Consider the following 16,858-nt stretch of genomic DNA (forward strand, 5'->3'; position numbering starts at 1 on the left):
GCCAACACCAATGATGATTATCTGAACCGGTCCTGGGCCTCCCGTAGGTAGATTCAGCCTGAATTGAGTACCTGGTGAGGTGTGTAAACATCGTACTGCATACCACATGCATACAACCACATCACCTTGTACGCATTAGACGTTGGAAGCTAAGCAGGGCTGAGCATGGCGAGTGCTTGCATGCTAGCGCACTTGAACTAATATCCGTTATGAAACATGATTTGGCGATGCTGTTGTTGGCTGTGGTGTACAAGCACAGGTAACACAAGATAGAAACTCAACACACATTCGACAATGACACTACCTTCAAGCAAACACATAATGGGGCGACCTTTTGAGCAATGGGCCCTGCATCGGCCTTTCACTTAAGAACTATGAAGGGCCATTGCCTGAAACGTCACCTCTTATACGTTTCCTATTATGACCGCAGTGTTATTGCCAATTGTGTTGAGTGCTTTTTGTTTCTTATTTAAGCTCCACTATGTGGTTTATCATTTGCCCTTGAGAAAAATGTTTATCCGTGGAAGATCTTTTTTTTAATGTTACTAAAGACCATCAAGTGCCGTTTCGTGTTCTGTCATGTTTCATGTTTTATATATATATTTCTATATTTAATATTCCATCATTTTAAATTCCAAAAGCATCTTCGTTACGTTTGCTTAAAGACCATGAAGGATGATTGATCCTCCTACAACCGCAAATGCTGCAGCTCAGTCCTATATACCATTGTGTCCAAGGCCGTATGTACACTTTATTAACATACACTGTTTTTTTTGTATTGTTTTTAAGTAATATTTATTTTCATCCTGTTTGTAGTAAGTTCTGGTGTGTGGGTTTCATGTCAACAATTGTTGTTTTTTGCTCTTGCCAGCTTGCACATTCCCACCCTGCGATGATGTCCTGTGACACTGCCGTCGGTCTTGGGCTTGTGTGGTCTACACATCTCTAAGTCACTCTGCAGAGCTCTATGCAAATGTAGAGCCCTCTATGGAATTCTATGGTTCCCTTTGTAACTGCGATGTCCCGTGACCGTCGCCACGGACTTGAGCTGCGGTCATGTCCCTTGTAACGGAGCTGTGAAGCTCAATGGGCCTTACCAACCGAAGTAGCATGATTGATCTTGTTTAGAGCTTTCATGGATGACAGTCAGGGCGTGCCAGGTGTTGTAGGCATTGGGGCTCCAAGGTGGCCAGGAGATGGCAGTGCTGAGTGGTACCCCCCTCGAATGCGTGGCGGGTTTTCTCCGGATTCTCCGGTTTCCTCCCACATTGAGCCCAACACTCATACATGCAAATGGTCAAACAGCGCCATGCAGGGCCCCTCCTCGTATAGATAGAGACGGTCTTGAGAGACAGTGTTATTTTAACCACACACACACACACGAGGGTCAGTGAAAGTCTACGTGTGTGTGTGTGTTTTGGGTGATAGGTATACTATACACAAGTTAGCGAGTGTGCATATTGTGTGTCACGTGCACAGCATGTGAGAACGTGGTTGTGTACATGTGCCTGGAGTGTGTTTGAACGTTTGTGTTTCCATGCAGGTATGAGTGAGTGCTGAATATGCGTGGTGTGTTTAACTGCGTGCGTGTTTGTGTGCCGGTGTTATGCGCAGCAGTGAGATGGACCATGGCATCACGCAACTGGTGAGGGATGGCGGTGACCGGGGAAAGGGCTTTATCGAGCAGTGGATAGAACCTGGCTGGGGATGATATGGTTCGTGTGTGTGTGCAAGATGTGTGTGTATACGTATGTGTGTATTGCTGGGCTCATTTTTGTATATGTACGTATGTATATTTTATATCATATGTGCATGTGTGTACATATCTATGTATATGCTGCATGTGTAAATGTATGAGCATATCATAGCACGTAGGTTTTTTGCAGCCAATATTATGAATCGTAACAGATTTTTGGGTTAAGCCACAATAATGATCCAGCCAAACTTGTGTCGTGACTCTCCACCACCCAACACAGCCAGGCAAATAAAATAGTCACAAAAATATATAATTGGCGTGTCAAATGCTTGTGCATGTGACAATTGAATTTGTTTGGCTATGTCGGGTGATGGAGGGTCTCACGACACGAACATGGTCAAGAGCATTACGTGGCTTAACCCCATAATCAATAACGTATATTTATGTATATATTTGGTGTATGCATGTCTGTGTCTTTGTGTGTATGTGTGTTGTACGAGTCTATATCCACGTTTGTTTGTGTGGATGTTGTACGAGTCTCTGTCCACGTGTGTGTGTGTGTGGTACGAGTATCTGTCCGTGCGCGTGTATCTTGTACGAGTCTCAGTTCACGTGTGTGTGCATGCGTGGCCGCGAGCTGGATCCCGCGGGAGCCATGTCCGTCTCCGTGCCGGACTACACCTGCGCCCGTCAGTTCCACACCTTGAGGAAGCTGTCCCAGGAGCCCGTGGCCACGGCCATGCCGTCATCCGTGACGCCCAGGCATGACACGCGGTTATCGTGGCCCGCAAGCACGCCTGCACACAAAGACAAAGCTAAAAAGATTCCCCCCATAGCCTTAACAGACTGTTGGGGCAAGTGCTGTTAGCGAGCACCTATGAAGGCTGGCACGGCTCACGAGAGGGTGGGTGGCCAGCACCTTGCCCGACCGCTTTTGTTTCCCCAGTGACGATGTTTTTAGACATCGCAACAGGTACTCATTTGAGGCTGAGTTGACTTAGTGGAGGCCCTGGACCGGTTCAGATAATCGTCACTGGTGTTGGTGGCCGTGAGTGGAACTCGAACTCGGGTCGGCGGGTTCTGAGCGCAGCGTGCAAACCACTGCCCCACTGCTCCACTGCTCCCCAAGCACAAGAGGCAAATATCCCCTGTGTAATGCTCACACACACGTGTGCACGCTCACACACACGTGTGCACGCTCACACACACGTGTGCACGCTCACACACACGCGCGCACGCTTACACACACGCGCGCTCACACGCACACACTCACACGCACACACTCACATGCACACGTGCTTGCGAGCTTTCTCACACATGTACACACGCGCTCACATGCACACCCTCGCACACATGCACACACTCGCACACAGCACACACTCTCGCACCCTCACAACCATGCACGCACCGGCTTTCTCCTGCTTCATGCCGTCCCAGATGTTGCAGTTGAAGTCATCGTGTCCGGCGAGCACGAGGCGGCCGGAGCGCGAGAAGGCGATGCTCGTGACGCCGCACACCACGCCGTCGTTGGCGTAGACGCAGAGCTCCTGGTCGGCGCGGATGTCGAAGAGGCGGCACGTGGCATCGTCGGAGCCCGTCACAAACGCCTGCCCATTTGGGAAGAACTGAGGGCAGAGACCACCGGGGCGTGGTGGGAGAGAGAGACAGTGAAGAGATAAGAGGGAGGGAGGGTTAGAGATGGGCAAACAGAATCAGAATCGTATTCATACTGGAGGAATACGATGAGCTACAAAGCTATTTTTCGCAGATGTCCAGAGAATGAAAGGAATCGGGAGAGAGGTAGAGAGTCAGAGTGTGCGTGTGGGGAGTAGCGGCGTCGCGGTTAGCGCACTGCACTACCAACCTGGCGACCCGAGTTCAAATCCCGCTCACGGACAACACCAGTGATGATTATCTGAACCGATCTTGGGTCTCCCCTAGGTCGATTCAACTTCTAATGAGTACCTGGTAAGGTGTGTAAAGATTGCCACGAGGGAGGCAAAGGCGGTCCGGCGTGATGCTGGCGAATTGCCCGATGATGCTGGATGCAATTACCAGCAAAACGTCGTACTCAACAAATTGTAAATGTTGTGGTTTCACTCTTCAACACACCGGTGGGCTAAAGTAGTGAACTATTTGTCTTTTGTCAACGTGACACTTTTTTGCTGATTGGCCGTGTCGGGTGGTGGAGGGTTATGACACATTTATAAATAACGTGATCTAACCCAAAAACCTTTATTATGAAGTGATGCTCGCCATCCACCCCCTCTCGTGTGTGCTGTGCCGGCCATCATAGGTGCTGCTCGCTAACAGCACTTGCCCCAACAGTCTGTTAAGGCTACACGAGGGATCATTGTCTTTGGCGAAGAGAGAGGGAAGGGAAGAGAGATGGAGACACGGATGAAAAGATGGTGGAAAGAATATGGAGACAATTTAATATATAGAGAGAGTGGAGTTGAAAGTGAGAGAGCGAGCGAGTGAGTGGGAAAGAGGAAGATATGCTTGGAGAGACGGAGAGGGATAATGTTTGAGCTAGATCGAGAGGTCAGAGAAATCATATCATCGCTCTGACAATGTAGATTGAATAAAATAATTTTAAGTCCATGAATTTACAACGGAATTAGTTGGGAATACGTGCACCCTTGATTAGCATGGGAACTCGGGAATGATTCGACTGCGGTGTTGGCTTAAGAACAGGTGTATGTGTGCATACACATGGACATTCAAGCCGTATTTTTCAAAATCCTTTGTTCTCTTACGCATGTTTCCCACGTAATCAGACCTTAAACTACCCCTAGCTGATATACACACCCCAAACATATGCTTCGAACACACCCCTCGAAAAAATGCATATGCACCAGACACACACACACATCCTGTACACATAAATGCAATCCAAGCACACACACAGTGAAAACACAGCACACGTACCATACATATGTAATGTAGCTCTCAGAGACACCGTCCTGCTCAGTTATGTATCTCTTTATTGTGAATCAAGTCTGCCGACTCACTGATAATTTAACGGGTAACTGCGATTGGACGATGTACAGCTGGGTAACTTCTGTGAATCTACGCGACGCTCCCCATGTAGTTGGCTGACTACACAGGAGCGGACGCGGAGTAGTCACGGAGACAATATTAACTCTAGCCTTCCAAGACGACAAGGTGACCGATCCCAGACGATTAAGGCGACCCGCTTCAAGATGGCGACAGCGAACGATGGTCTCTTGGTTCCGCCACAGCAGCAGCCCAGAGCCCTGTTCCACGCCAACTTTTATCCACACCTCGACCCGGCCACACCCCTTTTCCCGAACTCTCTCTCACCTCAACTGGGCCTGTCTGTCCGTCTCAATTATTATTTATGACCACTTAGGTTACGTGCTTATCCGAGACCCTGTCGCATCAATTAGTAACCACGGCCATGAGGAGCCGTACTGCCCTTACCCATATACACACACCCCAAGCATACGTTAACATATGTCTTGAACACATAAACGCACTCTGAACACGATCTCCAAATACACAAACACCTCTGAATATGCACAAACATACACGTACCAACACACACACACCAATACACACACACCTCCTATAATTATCACCTCCGATAATTATCACGGTTGGCTACGTACGGTGCGAAAGAAGTTCAACATACATGCATACACACAAGCACCAACACATGCACGTACCAACAGACATGCGCTCCAACACACACAAGCACACCTTGACCACAAAGATAAAGATCTCCCGTATAGACTTAACAGACTGTTGGATCAAGTGCCGTCAGCCAGCACCTATGAAGGCCAAAACGGTACACGAGTGGGTGGCCAGCACCACACCTGACCGCCTTTGTCTCCCCAATGGCGATGTTTACACATTGCATTCATTTGAGGCTGTGTCAACCTACGGGAGGCCCAGGACCGGTTCAAATAATTGTCACTGGTATTAGCCGTGAGCGGGAATCAAACCCAGGTCCATGAGTTTTCAATGCAGCGCCCTAACCGGTACACTACCGCTCCCCACCTTGACCACATACACACGCACGCACGCATTTTGTGTGAGCCCCCACATCAGACAGTGTCTCTGCCCCCCACTATTTGCTGTGTCCTAGAGCCTTCTTACTGCTCCGGAGGGGTGATGTTCAATATGATGGTAGATGATGACGACACAAAACTCACAATAATGTAACATGCCAAACATCGCAATGTAAGACCCTGCAGACTTAGTGAGACTTTACTTGATAAATAAACAATGGTGCCCTATTCATGGCAATACCAATGAGATAAGTAGGGGTGATTGATGGTAATAATTATGAGTGGGATCATTATTATGATGGTAACGATGGTTAGGAGGGTAATGATTGTAAGGGTGTTGGTCTTCACGGTTGTGATGATGGTGGTGATGATGATAACGATGAATCCACTGCTGGATGAGGGCCTCTTCACGCCGTGCAGGTCATGGGGGTTATTTGACCATACGTACTTTGCAAACCGCTGGTCAGTGCGGATTGCTGAATGCGACGAACCATCGTGCATTGGAAGTGTGGGACACACAATGTACAGTTACGGCATTGCCCTCTGCTGCCCACTGTGTAGCCCTGCAAGTACTGGTGATCAATCATCCCAGCACTACCCAAGATTGAAAGCCAATTTCTTTGAAACTGCTTTTTGTTGTCCTTCCCCCGCACCTCCGATCTGCACGGTTGGCTACGTACGGTGCAAAAGAAGTTCAACATACATATATACAGACTCAACCCTGCTGAGCTTCCGAGATCCGACAAGAACGAGCACATTTTTAGTGATCTCGTCAAGGTTACTCTAGATCAAGAGGCCTCTATGGCCACAGCTGTTGCCGCTACCGCACCTTGCCAACACTTTTCCAAACCTCTCCGCCAGATCCCCACAACTGCTGCAGCACAGGAGACACGCGGACTCCAAGATCAGCTCAAACAGTCTCCCACCATCTCGTCTTAGGTCTGCCCAGATTGTTTTTTTGTTTGTTGCCGGATTGGTGGACAGCACTCAATGCCGGTCTTGGGAACCGACCCTCTTCCATCCTCCACACACGTCCTACGCAGCGAGACCTTTTCCGCATCATACCTCCAACACTTACCTATAAACTATTAAACAATTTTTTTTATTTTACCAGGTAACGCACCACTGAGCTATGTAGCTCTATTTCAGAAGCGAACTGGCCACAAGTGATCGTCCAATTAAGTGTCTTATCCTTGTGGAAACTTCTACCAGCCAAATACTATAAATGCACACTGTTGGTTCTAAATGTGGAGGAAAAAACTGGAGTACCTGGAGAAATATCCACGTGATCACGGGGTAGACATGCAAACTCCAAATGTACAGGGGTCAAGAGTTAAGATCGAACCCAGGACCTCCTGCACACTAGGTGAGGAAGTTTACATCTCGCCACCACGTTCAATTCCGGAATTGCAACATTGTTTATCCTATCTTGCCGCAAAATTCCTATCATCCATCTCGGACACCTGTGTTGCTTAGTTATGGTCCTGATCCACACAGGATAACAAATAAGCACTGCTGCCTCAAACACCATTTTCTTATCTCTCTCCTCTTCCAAATTGGTTCCGATAGCCAATGAAAAACCTGCCCTGCTAAAGCAACGCTGCTCTCCTTGACCTCCCTTCCTCACAGCCCGCTGCATTACGGCCATCGCTGCCCAGGCACACAGAGCCCTCTGCCACCTCCGCGCTCTCTCCTCCGACCGTCCCACTTGCGATGCGATTACGGGAGCCCCGTTTCATAACACTGCCATTTACTTTGTCTTTAGAGAAGCATTTTATTCTTGAAACTTATTCACTCAGGAAAGCTGCAATGAGTCTCGAGACTCTTTTTCACGGAGGGTTCTGACGACTTTTCACACTTGAGGGGGGGGGGGGAAGGACGTTGCTCCATGTAATCCCGATAAAGTAATTTGTTGGTTATTATTCGAGCATTGGGATGTTTGGCTAATAGCAGTTGCATTGTATGTGTTTTTTCAGCTTAAATTAAGAATGCAAGCGCCAGCCTTTTGATGATTAATTACTGATGATAATCACGTGTCTTCTCATCTGGTTACGAGTCAGACCACACCAAAGACAAAGAATTCCCGTGTAGCCTTTAAAAGACTGTCGGGGCAAGGGCTGTTAGAAACAATTATGAAGGCCGGCACGGCACACGAGGTGGTAGGTAGCCAACACCATGCCCGGCTGTCTTTGTCTCCCCAGTGCAGATGTTTACAAACCACACCAGGTACTCATTTCAGGCTGGGTCGACCTAGAAGAGGGCCCAGGCTCAGTTCAAATATTCGTCTGGTTCGTAACACAATGCGCTAACCAATGCACCACAACGGCTATCGCCACATCTGCCACTGCCACCAGGGTCATTAGCACCACCACCACGGCCACCACCACCATGGCCATTACCGCCACGGCCACCGCCACCAAAGCCACTCCCGCCACTACGGCCACCACAGCCACCACTGCCACCATGGCCACTCTGGCCACTACCGCCACCAGGGCCACTGCCACCATCGCCGCTATCGCCACCACGGCCATGCATTTTATAGTCACGAGAAGCTGCCGGGCTCCGTTGGCTGCCAGCGCGTTAATGGGGGAGCGCACGCGTTGGCGCCACTCACGTTGATGGCGTTGATGTCGGACTCGTGTCCCGTGAACGTCTGCCGGCACTTGACCTCGCGCACGTCCCACAGCTTGGCGGACGAGTCGCACGCGCCCGACACGAACATGCGCCCGTCCGGGGACAAGGACAGCGACATGACGTCGCCCGTGTGGCCCATGAATGTGGAGGACAGGCGGCCCGTCTCGATGTCCCACAGGCAGCTGCGTGGGGAGCGGGGGAGGGGACACAGTGGGGCAACAGTGAAACACTGGTGAGACTCGCGAAAGCCACCGTGTATGCCCAGGCTGCTTTTGTTCATCCGGATAGAGGGTACTAAATGGGCACGGCAAAGGCTAAAAGAAGAGATGGAGCTGATGTGGTGTGAGAGGATCTAGGTGGGCTTGCCGATGACCGCTACCAGCGGTGTCAAGATCGACGCTACTGGGTAGGTTGAGGCAGTCACCCTCCAACAATAGCAGAGGGCAGATGAGCAACCCTCAGGTTCACCTACACCAAATGACTTAGCAGACAATATATCACCTTAATATATCTGTCACTACACATTAAAAAAACGTATATTTTTTTCGTGGTGGAACAGATATGATGAAGATAAATTGCTGCCAATAAATTTTGTTTGAATATTCTCCACAATGACGCTAAATTATTATTTCGTGGCATCGACGCGGCATAATGTTGTTGTTGCGTCGTACGATTTTGTTGCGTCGCTGTGTTTGATAAACTTTTGCCGTGCTGTTGCACCGTTATTGAAGTTGTTGTCGTGTTGTAGTATTTTATTTGTTGCGGTATTCACGCTTTCAAAGTCAGCTTGAGAGTGGTTATACATTAACAAAGGTGGGGGTGGGAGGCACGATGAAGACGATCAAATATGACGCAACCTGCGCACGATATAAAGATACGTCGGTCTTGGGTACTTGCCAGATAGAAAACCAGACAAATTGAAGGGTTCATCTTCTTGGTTCTTTCGGTAAAGTCACGTAGAAGGTAAATAATAAAAAAATAAAAATAAACATAATAAAATACAATTCTCACGACGTTTCGGCCACAATGCAAGCAGCCGTCCTCAGGTGAAGACGGCTGCTTGCGTTGTGGCCGAAACGTCGTGAGAATTGTATTTTATTATGCTTTATTTTTATTATTTCCCTTCTACGTGACTTTACCGAAAGAACCAAGAAGATGAATCCCTGCAGTCACGAAAGCTTTAAATCGAAATTGAAGGGTTGTCCAAAAATCTGGACACGAACTGCCACAAAATGGGCTAATCAAAAGCTCGTTGAGAACAAACGCATGTTGGAAAGCATAATCTTGGTGTATGAATGGCTTTTCTGAAATTGGAGTTGTCGTTGTTGCTGTATACGAGTTATCTGTCGTTTGTGGTGTATTGTAAAGTATTATGTATTGTTGTGTTTTTGTTGCTCGTAGTAACCATAAGGTGTCTCCGGAGCTGGTGAGGATTTTGGTGTCGTCGAGGAAGCGGCAGCAGGAGAGATACCCTGAGGGCACAGCGCGGAGACGCAACGCAAACAACGTGTTAACAAAAAACAACGGGTTAACCTTTCACCTATCCACGAGCAGCTGCTTTTTGTGTTTAGTTTGTTGTCCTTCCCCCGCACCTCCAATGAGCACGGTTGGCTACGTACGGTGCAAAAGAAGTTTCTACGTACATACGTAGAGCGCATGTAAGTACATCAACCCTCCGCCCTGGCTTTTACACCTGATTGGATCACAAGTCACTACATCTAATTTATTTCTCCACAACTGTTGTCCACCTGATGAAGCTAGTTGTGATTACAGGTGAAACGTCGTACTCGAATTGTAAATGTTGTGGGTTTACTCTCCAACACACCAGCATGCTGAACTAGTGATGAATTGCCATGTTTTGTTTACGTGATCTAACCCAAAAACCTCTATTGTGACGCTCCAAGCCCAGGACGTGTCATTCAGACTCTGTCTTATCGACAGACCTGTTCTTCACTTGAGGACGGCTGCTTGCGTTGTGGCCGAAACGTCGTGAGAATTATTTTATTATGTTTTATTTTTATTATTTTATTATTTCCATTCTACGTGACTTTACCGAAAGAACCAAGAAGATGAACCTCTATTGTTGATATGGAAGAGTTACTACATTTCTGGGAGGCTCAGCCAGGACACATGCCAAGTTGTTCGGTTCTCTTCCAAACAGCACCACCTACTTTCTATAGCCACGCCCACTAAACCACTAGCCCCTCCCACAACTCACGTGGTCACGCCCACTGCTCAGGTAGCCCCCACCCTGTTACCGACATTCCGAGTCGAGCACAAGGCCAGCAAATGTTGCCGTCTGTGGCACACCAATCACAAGCCATGAATTTTAGGCGATTTAATTAGCCTTCGCGACTTCAATGAGGAACACATTTTCTATCTTGTTTTTACCATCTCTCCGTGGTATTTATCATCTGTTCTGTGTCATTTGTGCAGTTTAGTTCGCTCCAGCAGTCCAAAGTTTTCAAACAACTCATGGTTTGAAATGTATGGTTTTCTGGCCTGCACTAGTTTTATTTTACAATCCGTTTTCTCGTCATTTACAGATTTGACCATTAACATATACATTATGTGTCATTTGCAGAAATGATATAGAGGCAATGGGCATAGACATTTGACAATAGTACAGCACAACACTTGATTTTGCCTCCATTGCTCTCTGCAACGTAGCCCCACAACAGCCCACAGCACCAATTTTAGACGTGACGCTCGCCCATTCAATCACCACCACCTCCTGCAACGTGGCGGTCTTAATAGGTGTTCACTAACAGCACTTGCCCCAACAGCCTTTGTAGGCAATGCGGGGGGAATCTTTGTCTTTGTGTGCGCATCAGCCAGTCATCTCAGACAGTCAACCCATAACATCCGGGTCTGTCCCGTGACCTCCTGCCAGAAGCAATCCTTCGACACTTCACATGGCCTCAAAGTGCACCTGGCCTGGCACTAGCACAGTAGTGTTGTCGCCACCACTTAGTGGCGAATGGCGGCTGTTGTTGTTGTTGTGTGCGTGCGTACCGTTGTGTCCAGGGAGCTCACGCGTGACCTTTATATTTCCCTCACGCGACTTGAGACTGAGGGTCACAAAACCACAGACAAGTGTGTGAACAAAGACAAAGATCCCCCGTGTAGCCTACACAGGCTGTTGACGCAAGTGCTGTTATCGAGTAGCACCTGTGAAGGGCACCACGGCATACGAGGGGGTGGTGTGGCCAGCTCCTCGCCCGGCCAGGGTCTGTTTCCCCATTGCTGGTGTTTACACACTGCACCAGGTATTCACATCAGGCTGAGTCGACCTAGTGCATGCCCAGGACCAGTTCAGATAATCGTCACCGATGTGGGCCGGGAGCAGGAATCGAACTCTGTTCGCAGGGTTCATAGTGCAGTGGCTTAACCACTGCGCCACCGCTCCCCAAGCGTGTGCATACACAACGCATGCAACACATACGCAAACGCAGCAATTGTGCAATGAATATCATCATCACCCTGATTTGTCGTCATCAATACACCATCAACTTTGGGCTTCACACAATTCATAACTTGTCACGATGGTGAGATGTTAACTACCTCGCCTGATATACAGGAGGTCGTGGGTTAGATCCCAATCCTGACGCCTGCTGTCTAGTTGGAGTTTGCATGTTCTCCCTGTGGTTGTGTGGATTGTTTTCTGGGGTCCTCCAATTTTTCTCTCTACATTTATAAAAATACATTTGGAGTATTTGGCTGCTATAAATTTCCACGTTGGCCTTATATGGCAAAATTTAAATAATTTCATTTAGTTTGAACACCAGGTGAGTGGTTGAGAGAACCAGGAATTATCACCCTGCATTTGAATGTGGATATAAAATGTATTAACCCACACCTTCGCTAAACTCTCAAGATAAAGGTACAGCCCTTGAAAATTACTGTTCACCACATTGCCGGCAGAAGAGCCTAAATTCGAGACATCTCTCATCTAGAGGGTATGTGGTCCAGTTTTCCACGCTGGTCAAACATCTCAAAAGAGTCACAGTAGATGAGTAAACATAGAAGAACGACATCTGTTGGTCCATCACTTTGGGGTTGTTATTTGCCTGTGGGATCTTGGGTGTACACATGCAAAAAAAATACCTCCCACTGCACATAAATTTACTATTTTTATTTTACCAGGTAAGCCCCACTGAGCTATATGGCTCTTTATCAGAAGTGACCTGGCCGCAAATAACAGCTCAACGAAGTGGCTTATAATGTGGAAAATTGTATAGCAGCCAAATACTCTAAAAACATGTTTCTAAATGTGGAGGGGAAAACCGGAGGACCTGGAGAAAAATCCACGCAATCACAGGGAGACAGAGGCATGCAAACTCCAAATATACAGCAGGTGTCAGGGTTGGGATCGAACCCACGACCTCCTGTATACCGAGAAAGGAAGTTAACATCTCGCCACCACGAGATGACAATTACTGTAACCTTCTTCCGTTCCACTCTTACAACAACCCCCATCTCTTCTGCCTCGCCCATGCTACTGCTACTCCCTGCCCCTACCCCCCAGCTACGACCAGGCCTACCCCAACCCCTCCTTAACCACTCCCACCTGTTTTCCTAACTGTCACCATAGCAACACCACCACTTTTATTAAAAAAAAACACTCTTTATTTCAACCACCACCATCACATGTACAATGTTTACAATTGTCGGAAATCACCCTGGAATAAAGCGCTATATGAATCTATGTAAGGAAAGCAACACAAAATATTCCTCATGATGACATTCGTCAGGGATTGCCAATGACATCACCGCCACAAAGAGTATCTAGGCCAGGGGTCGGCAAACCTGCGGCTCTTTAAGGATCGCTTCGTGACGTTATTTATTAAGGACCACCATTTCGTAGTCACATTTGCATTGTGGCTCTTGAAATACTCCAGTTTTTTTTTCCAAATTCGAACAATTTTTTTTATCTTCTTGTTCATTTGGTTGCTGACGCCCGATCAGGACTATAGGATTTTGGCTTCACAATTTCTAGTCTCTAATTCACAGTACTTTGTCATGAAACACGTTTTAAAAAAATGTGCCGTGGAAAAAGGGCCGTTGCCGGAAACGTTGCCCATTATATAGTTTCCTTTGAGGCCACACGCACACACACACGGTGTTCTTGATGGGATGCGATGGGAGTTTTGTCCTGTGCTTGCACACCACTGCCAACACAGCGGCATCGCTGAATAATTTAGTTTAAAATAAAAATTGATTCCCTGCTTAAATGAGCATTGAGGTTGCGTTCATCTCCCCACTAAGAGCCCTGGGCCAGCGAGTGAAATTCAAATATTACTATGGCAGGAGCAAGCGATTCCACGGGATTGCTGACCTCCCCACTAAGTGCTTATTTTATCACCCCGGAGAGATGATTGGCCGAGTCACACCCAACCAGTAATTGAACTCGTGACCTTCCAATTGCTTAACGTGACCACTGACCGTGTCTTTACCTTACCCATAACCCGAACCCCATCCTTAACCCTAAACCTGCTGAAATGACTCACCCACCCTAATCCTAAGCTCACCCATAACCTTAACTATAACCCAACCCCCGTATCCTATCCCTATCCATAGCCCTACCCTATACATACCCCGTAGCCTACCTCAACCCCTCCTTCAATACATCGCCATAGCCCTGGCCAAATGCCCCCCCCTCCCCGCTCACCTGTACACGGAGCACATGTTGTCGAGGCCTCCGCAAGCCACGAAGTTTCCCGAGGGGGCGTAGGCGCACGTCATGACCCACGATGACCTCAGCGGGATGGCATGGACCTGGTGGCGATCGGGCTTCGGGTCAGCGGGTTATGAGGTCAAGGTCATCACATTATAAAGTCGTGGGAGGGATGAGGTGGCCAGGTGATTTAAGAGGGCCCACAATGTAGATGCCAGGGTCACCTGAGCCCAATGCCCCTCCAGGCCTGGGTTTGAGTCCTGGGTCTGGGTGTGTCTCTTTAAAAAATGGGGTTCATGGCTGAGTTAGAGACACTGCACCAGCATCGCCAAATTCGTGGGTTTGAATCCAGGGTTCATCAGCACGCGATTAAACTTGGGTTGTCAGGAGTAGCGGGCTAAAGATCTAATCCGGGTCATCAAATGCATGTGTGCACAGAGCACACGTAATTTAATTTGGTTTTCCACTTAATTTTGTCTAAACCAGATACGTGGTCTCAATTGGCAGACAGCCACGGGGAAACGGCTCACTGTGAGGCTAACGATGGTGCGTGTGCAAGAACGACTCTTGAGGGATGCTAACCAAACACCTGTTACTTCCATTGTCCCACCGTGACAACGTGTGGCCTTAATAATAATAGCAACAATATTGCCCTTTATTAACCCAGGACAGCCTGAGTCTCAGGGCCCTGCACTAATTTCACAGTAGGGGTCAACGTTGTTGCGTGTGGCTTGTTTTTTTTACAATTAAGTAATTTGCGAGTACTTTTTCTTACTTGGCGAATATGGACTGTGATGCCAACGCACATTGCCGACTCTTTTTTTTTTTATTCAGGGATCTTGAACGTCCATTATGAAGAAGACGACGTGTAGTTTTTTACTGGTAATACCCCCGGCAGTATTAAACAGGGTCGCTACTGGGCTCGGACCACAGATATAGAATAAAAAAGAATTTTGGTGTGTGTTCATGCTGCCAGGGTAATTGGGCATCAATTGGTAACAAAAAATGTATACATGATTCACATACATATTCATAAGATCATTAAGATCGAGGTCACAATTTCCGGACGTCAAGAGGTCATTGTAGGTGACGCATTAAGATATTACTAAAAGGGTATGGGGTGTATCATTTTGTTTTCAAGGAACACTGTCAAATTGCAGTGAGGCCTGGTGAGAGCCTCGCCTAGTTACCTTGTTGTTAGTATACGTGTCCCAGACTATGAGTTTGCCGTCCTGGGATGCACTCAATAACAAGCTGGGGTGAGAGCAGAGGGGGTGAGTAGGGAATTCAGATGAGAGGTGGAGAGAATGGGGCGATAAGGAGGAAGAAGGTAGGTGGACATAATTGGAGGTGGAGGTGTAGGTAGGTGGAGACATTGGGAGAGTGGTGTTGGTTGGTAGAGTTATTGGTAGGTGGAGATATGGGGTGGTAGAGGTGTAGGTAAATAGAGGTGTTGGCAGAGAGAGGAGTTTGTTGGTGGGGACATCAGGAGGCCGAGGTGTTGGTTAATGAAGGTTAAGATAGGTGGAGAAATGTGTAGGTTTAGGTGTAGTTATGTAGAGGAATTGGTTATTGGAGGCATGAGAGGTGTTGGTAGGTTAATGTTTTGGAAGGTAGTGGATTTGTGAGGAAGAGGTGTTGGAAGGTGAAGGTGTTGAGACGTGTTGACATTGGGAGGTGGAGGTGGACAAGCAGGTGGACAGGATAGAGATGGAGACAGACACAGACACACATGGCATGGGTCAATCAGATGCAGCAAAAACACAAATGTGCTGAAATCGGCAACATGCACAGCACCTTGTAAACACCGAGATGTGGACCTTGTAACGGCACAGTGAGGTTAAACACACACACACACACGGTCGCAAGTTCAAACACTGCGAAGGAAATGCAAACACGAATGATCACAAAAACCCAAGACGCAAATGAACCCGGAAAAATGCACACGAACCCACACACACCTGCCCTGTCACATGTGCTCGCATGTACGCAGGTGAACCACTGAACACAGCAACACGCGCTCACGGGAATGCCAACAAAACACAAATGAGATGCAAATATGGAGGCACGGGAGCGATGGACTGGGAAGGGAGGTAGGGCGGTGGAACGACGTGTGGGTACACGCCGTGCGCACACGTGCACACCGTGATACCTTGTTGGTACTGCAGGTATCCCACACGATCAGCTTTCCGTCCTGCGAGGCACTCACTAGATTTCTACGCATAGGCACGCAGACAAGACATATGCACACACACGTAGAGGAGCTAATGTGTTAGATTCTTGCGTATGGCAGCAGCAATGTGTTCAAGAGCTAAGTGCCAACTTCGAGGTCTGCTGCTGGCCACGATGAGAGGGCTTCACGAGAAAGTTTGTGAAGTTTCGCTGTTCCTCCTTCTGCGTTGAAAAAGTGCGAACCACAGTTGTTTTCTGTACAGTCCATAGTTTGGGTTGCAATCTAATACTGTACACACAGATAATGGGTGGGCAACTGATTCCTTGCCAAGGACCAAACGCGACTTTCAAATAAATACCTTTGGTGGGCAACCACGTGTGTCGAACTGATTTCACGCCGTACGTGGCCAACCGTGCTCATCGAAGGTGCGGCGGACGGACAACAAACTAAACACAACAAGCAGCTCACGTTGTCAACGCACAGCTCGGCCACTTCCGTCACTGCAAGAGAGGGCCCTTGCAGTGAGAGCAGTGACTCGGCGCGACTACAATTAGAAACAGTGGTGCCAGGCCAAATTGATTTCTCCTCTAGGACCCAATTGGCGCGACTCTAAGATGCTTGCAGCGTTCAATAAACGACAA

The 16,858-nt window shown here is 48.0% G+C and overlaps 1 protein-coding gene across 3 annotated transcripts in view; it reads right to left on the bottom strand.

Annotated features, from left to right (window-relative positions):
- Window positions 1–589: 589 nt before the first annotated feature.
- The window catches only part of LOC133348594 (guanine nucleotide-binding protein G(I)/G(S)/G(T) subunit beta-1-like), a 29,720-nt gene continuing 13,451 nt past the window's right edge, over window positions 590–16,858 (bottom strand). For 2 of the 3 annotated variants that reach the window (XM_061561499.1, XM_061561501.1), the window contains exons 5-11: window positions 15,235–15,298; window positions 14,039–14,145; window positions 11,383–11,438; window positions 9,773–9,839; window positions 8,348–8,549; window positions 3,105–3,321; window positions 590–2,493 (exon numbers count right to left, since the gene is read on the bottom strand). In XM_061561499.1, the coding sequence (XP_061417483.1) occupies window positions 2,387–2,493; window positions 3,105–3,321; window positions 8,348–8,549; window positions 9,773–9,839; window positions 11,383–11,438; window positions 14,039–14,145; window positions 15,235–15,298 (820 nt within the window). In that variant the 3' untranslated portion in view covers window positions 590–2,386. Of the gene's footprint in view, window positions 2,494–3,104; window positions 3,322–8,347; window positions 8,550–9,772; window positions 9,840–11,382; window positions 11,439–14,038; window positions 14,146–15,234; window positions 15,299–16,196; window positions 16,261–16,858 lie in introns of all 3 variants that reach the window. The other variant, XM_061561500.1, reaches the window with a different exon arrangement.

Source organism: Lethenteron reissneri, chromosome 27 (genome assembly GCF_015708825.2).
Source record: "Lethenteron reissneri isolate LAM-NWPU_2019-01 chromosome 27, ASM1570882v1, whole genome shotgun sequence".
NCBI lineage: Eukaryota > Metazoa > Chordata > Hyperoartia > Petromyzontiformes > Petromyzontidae > Lethenteron > Lethenteron reissneri.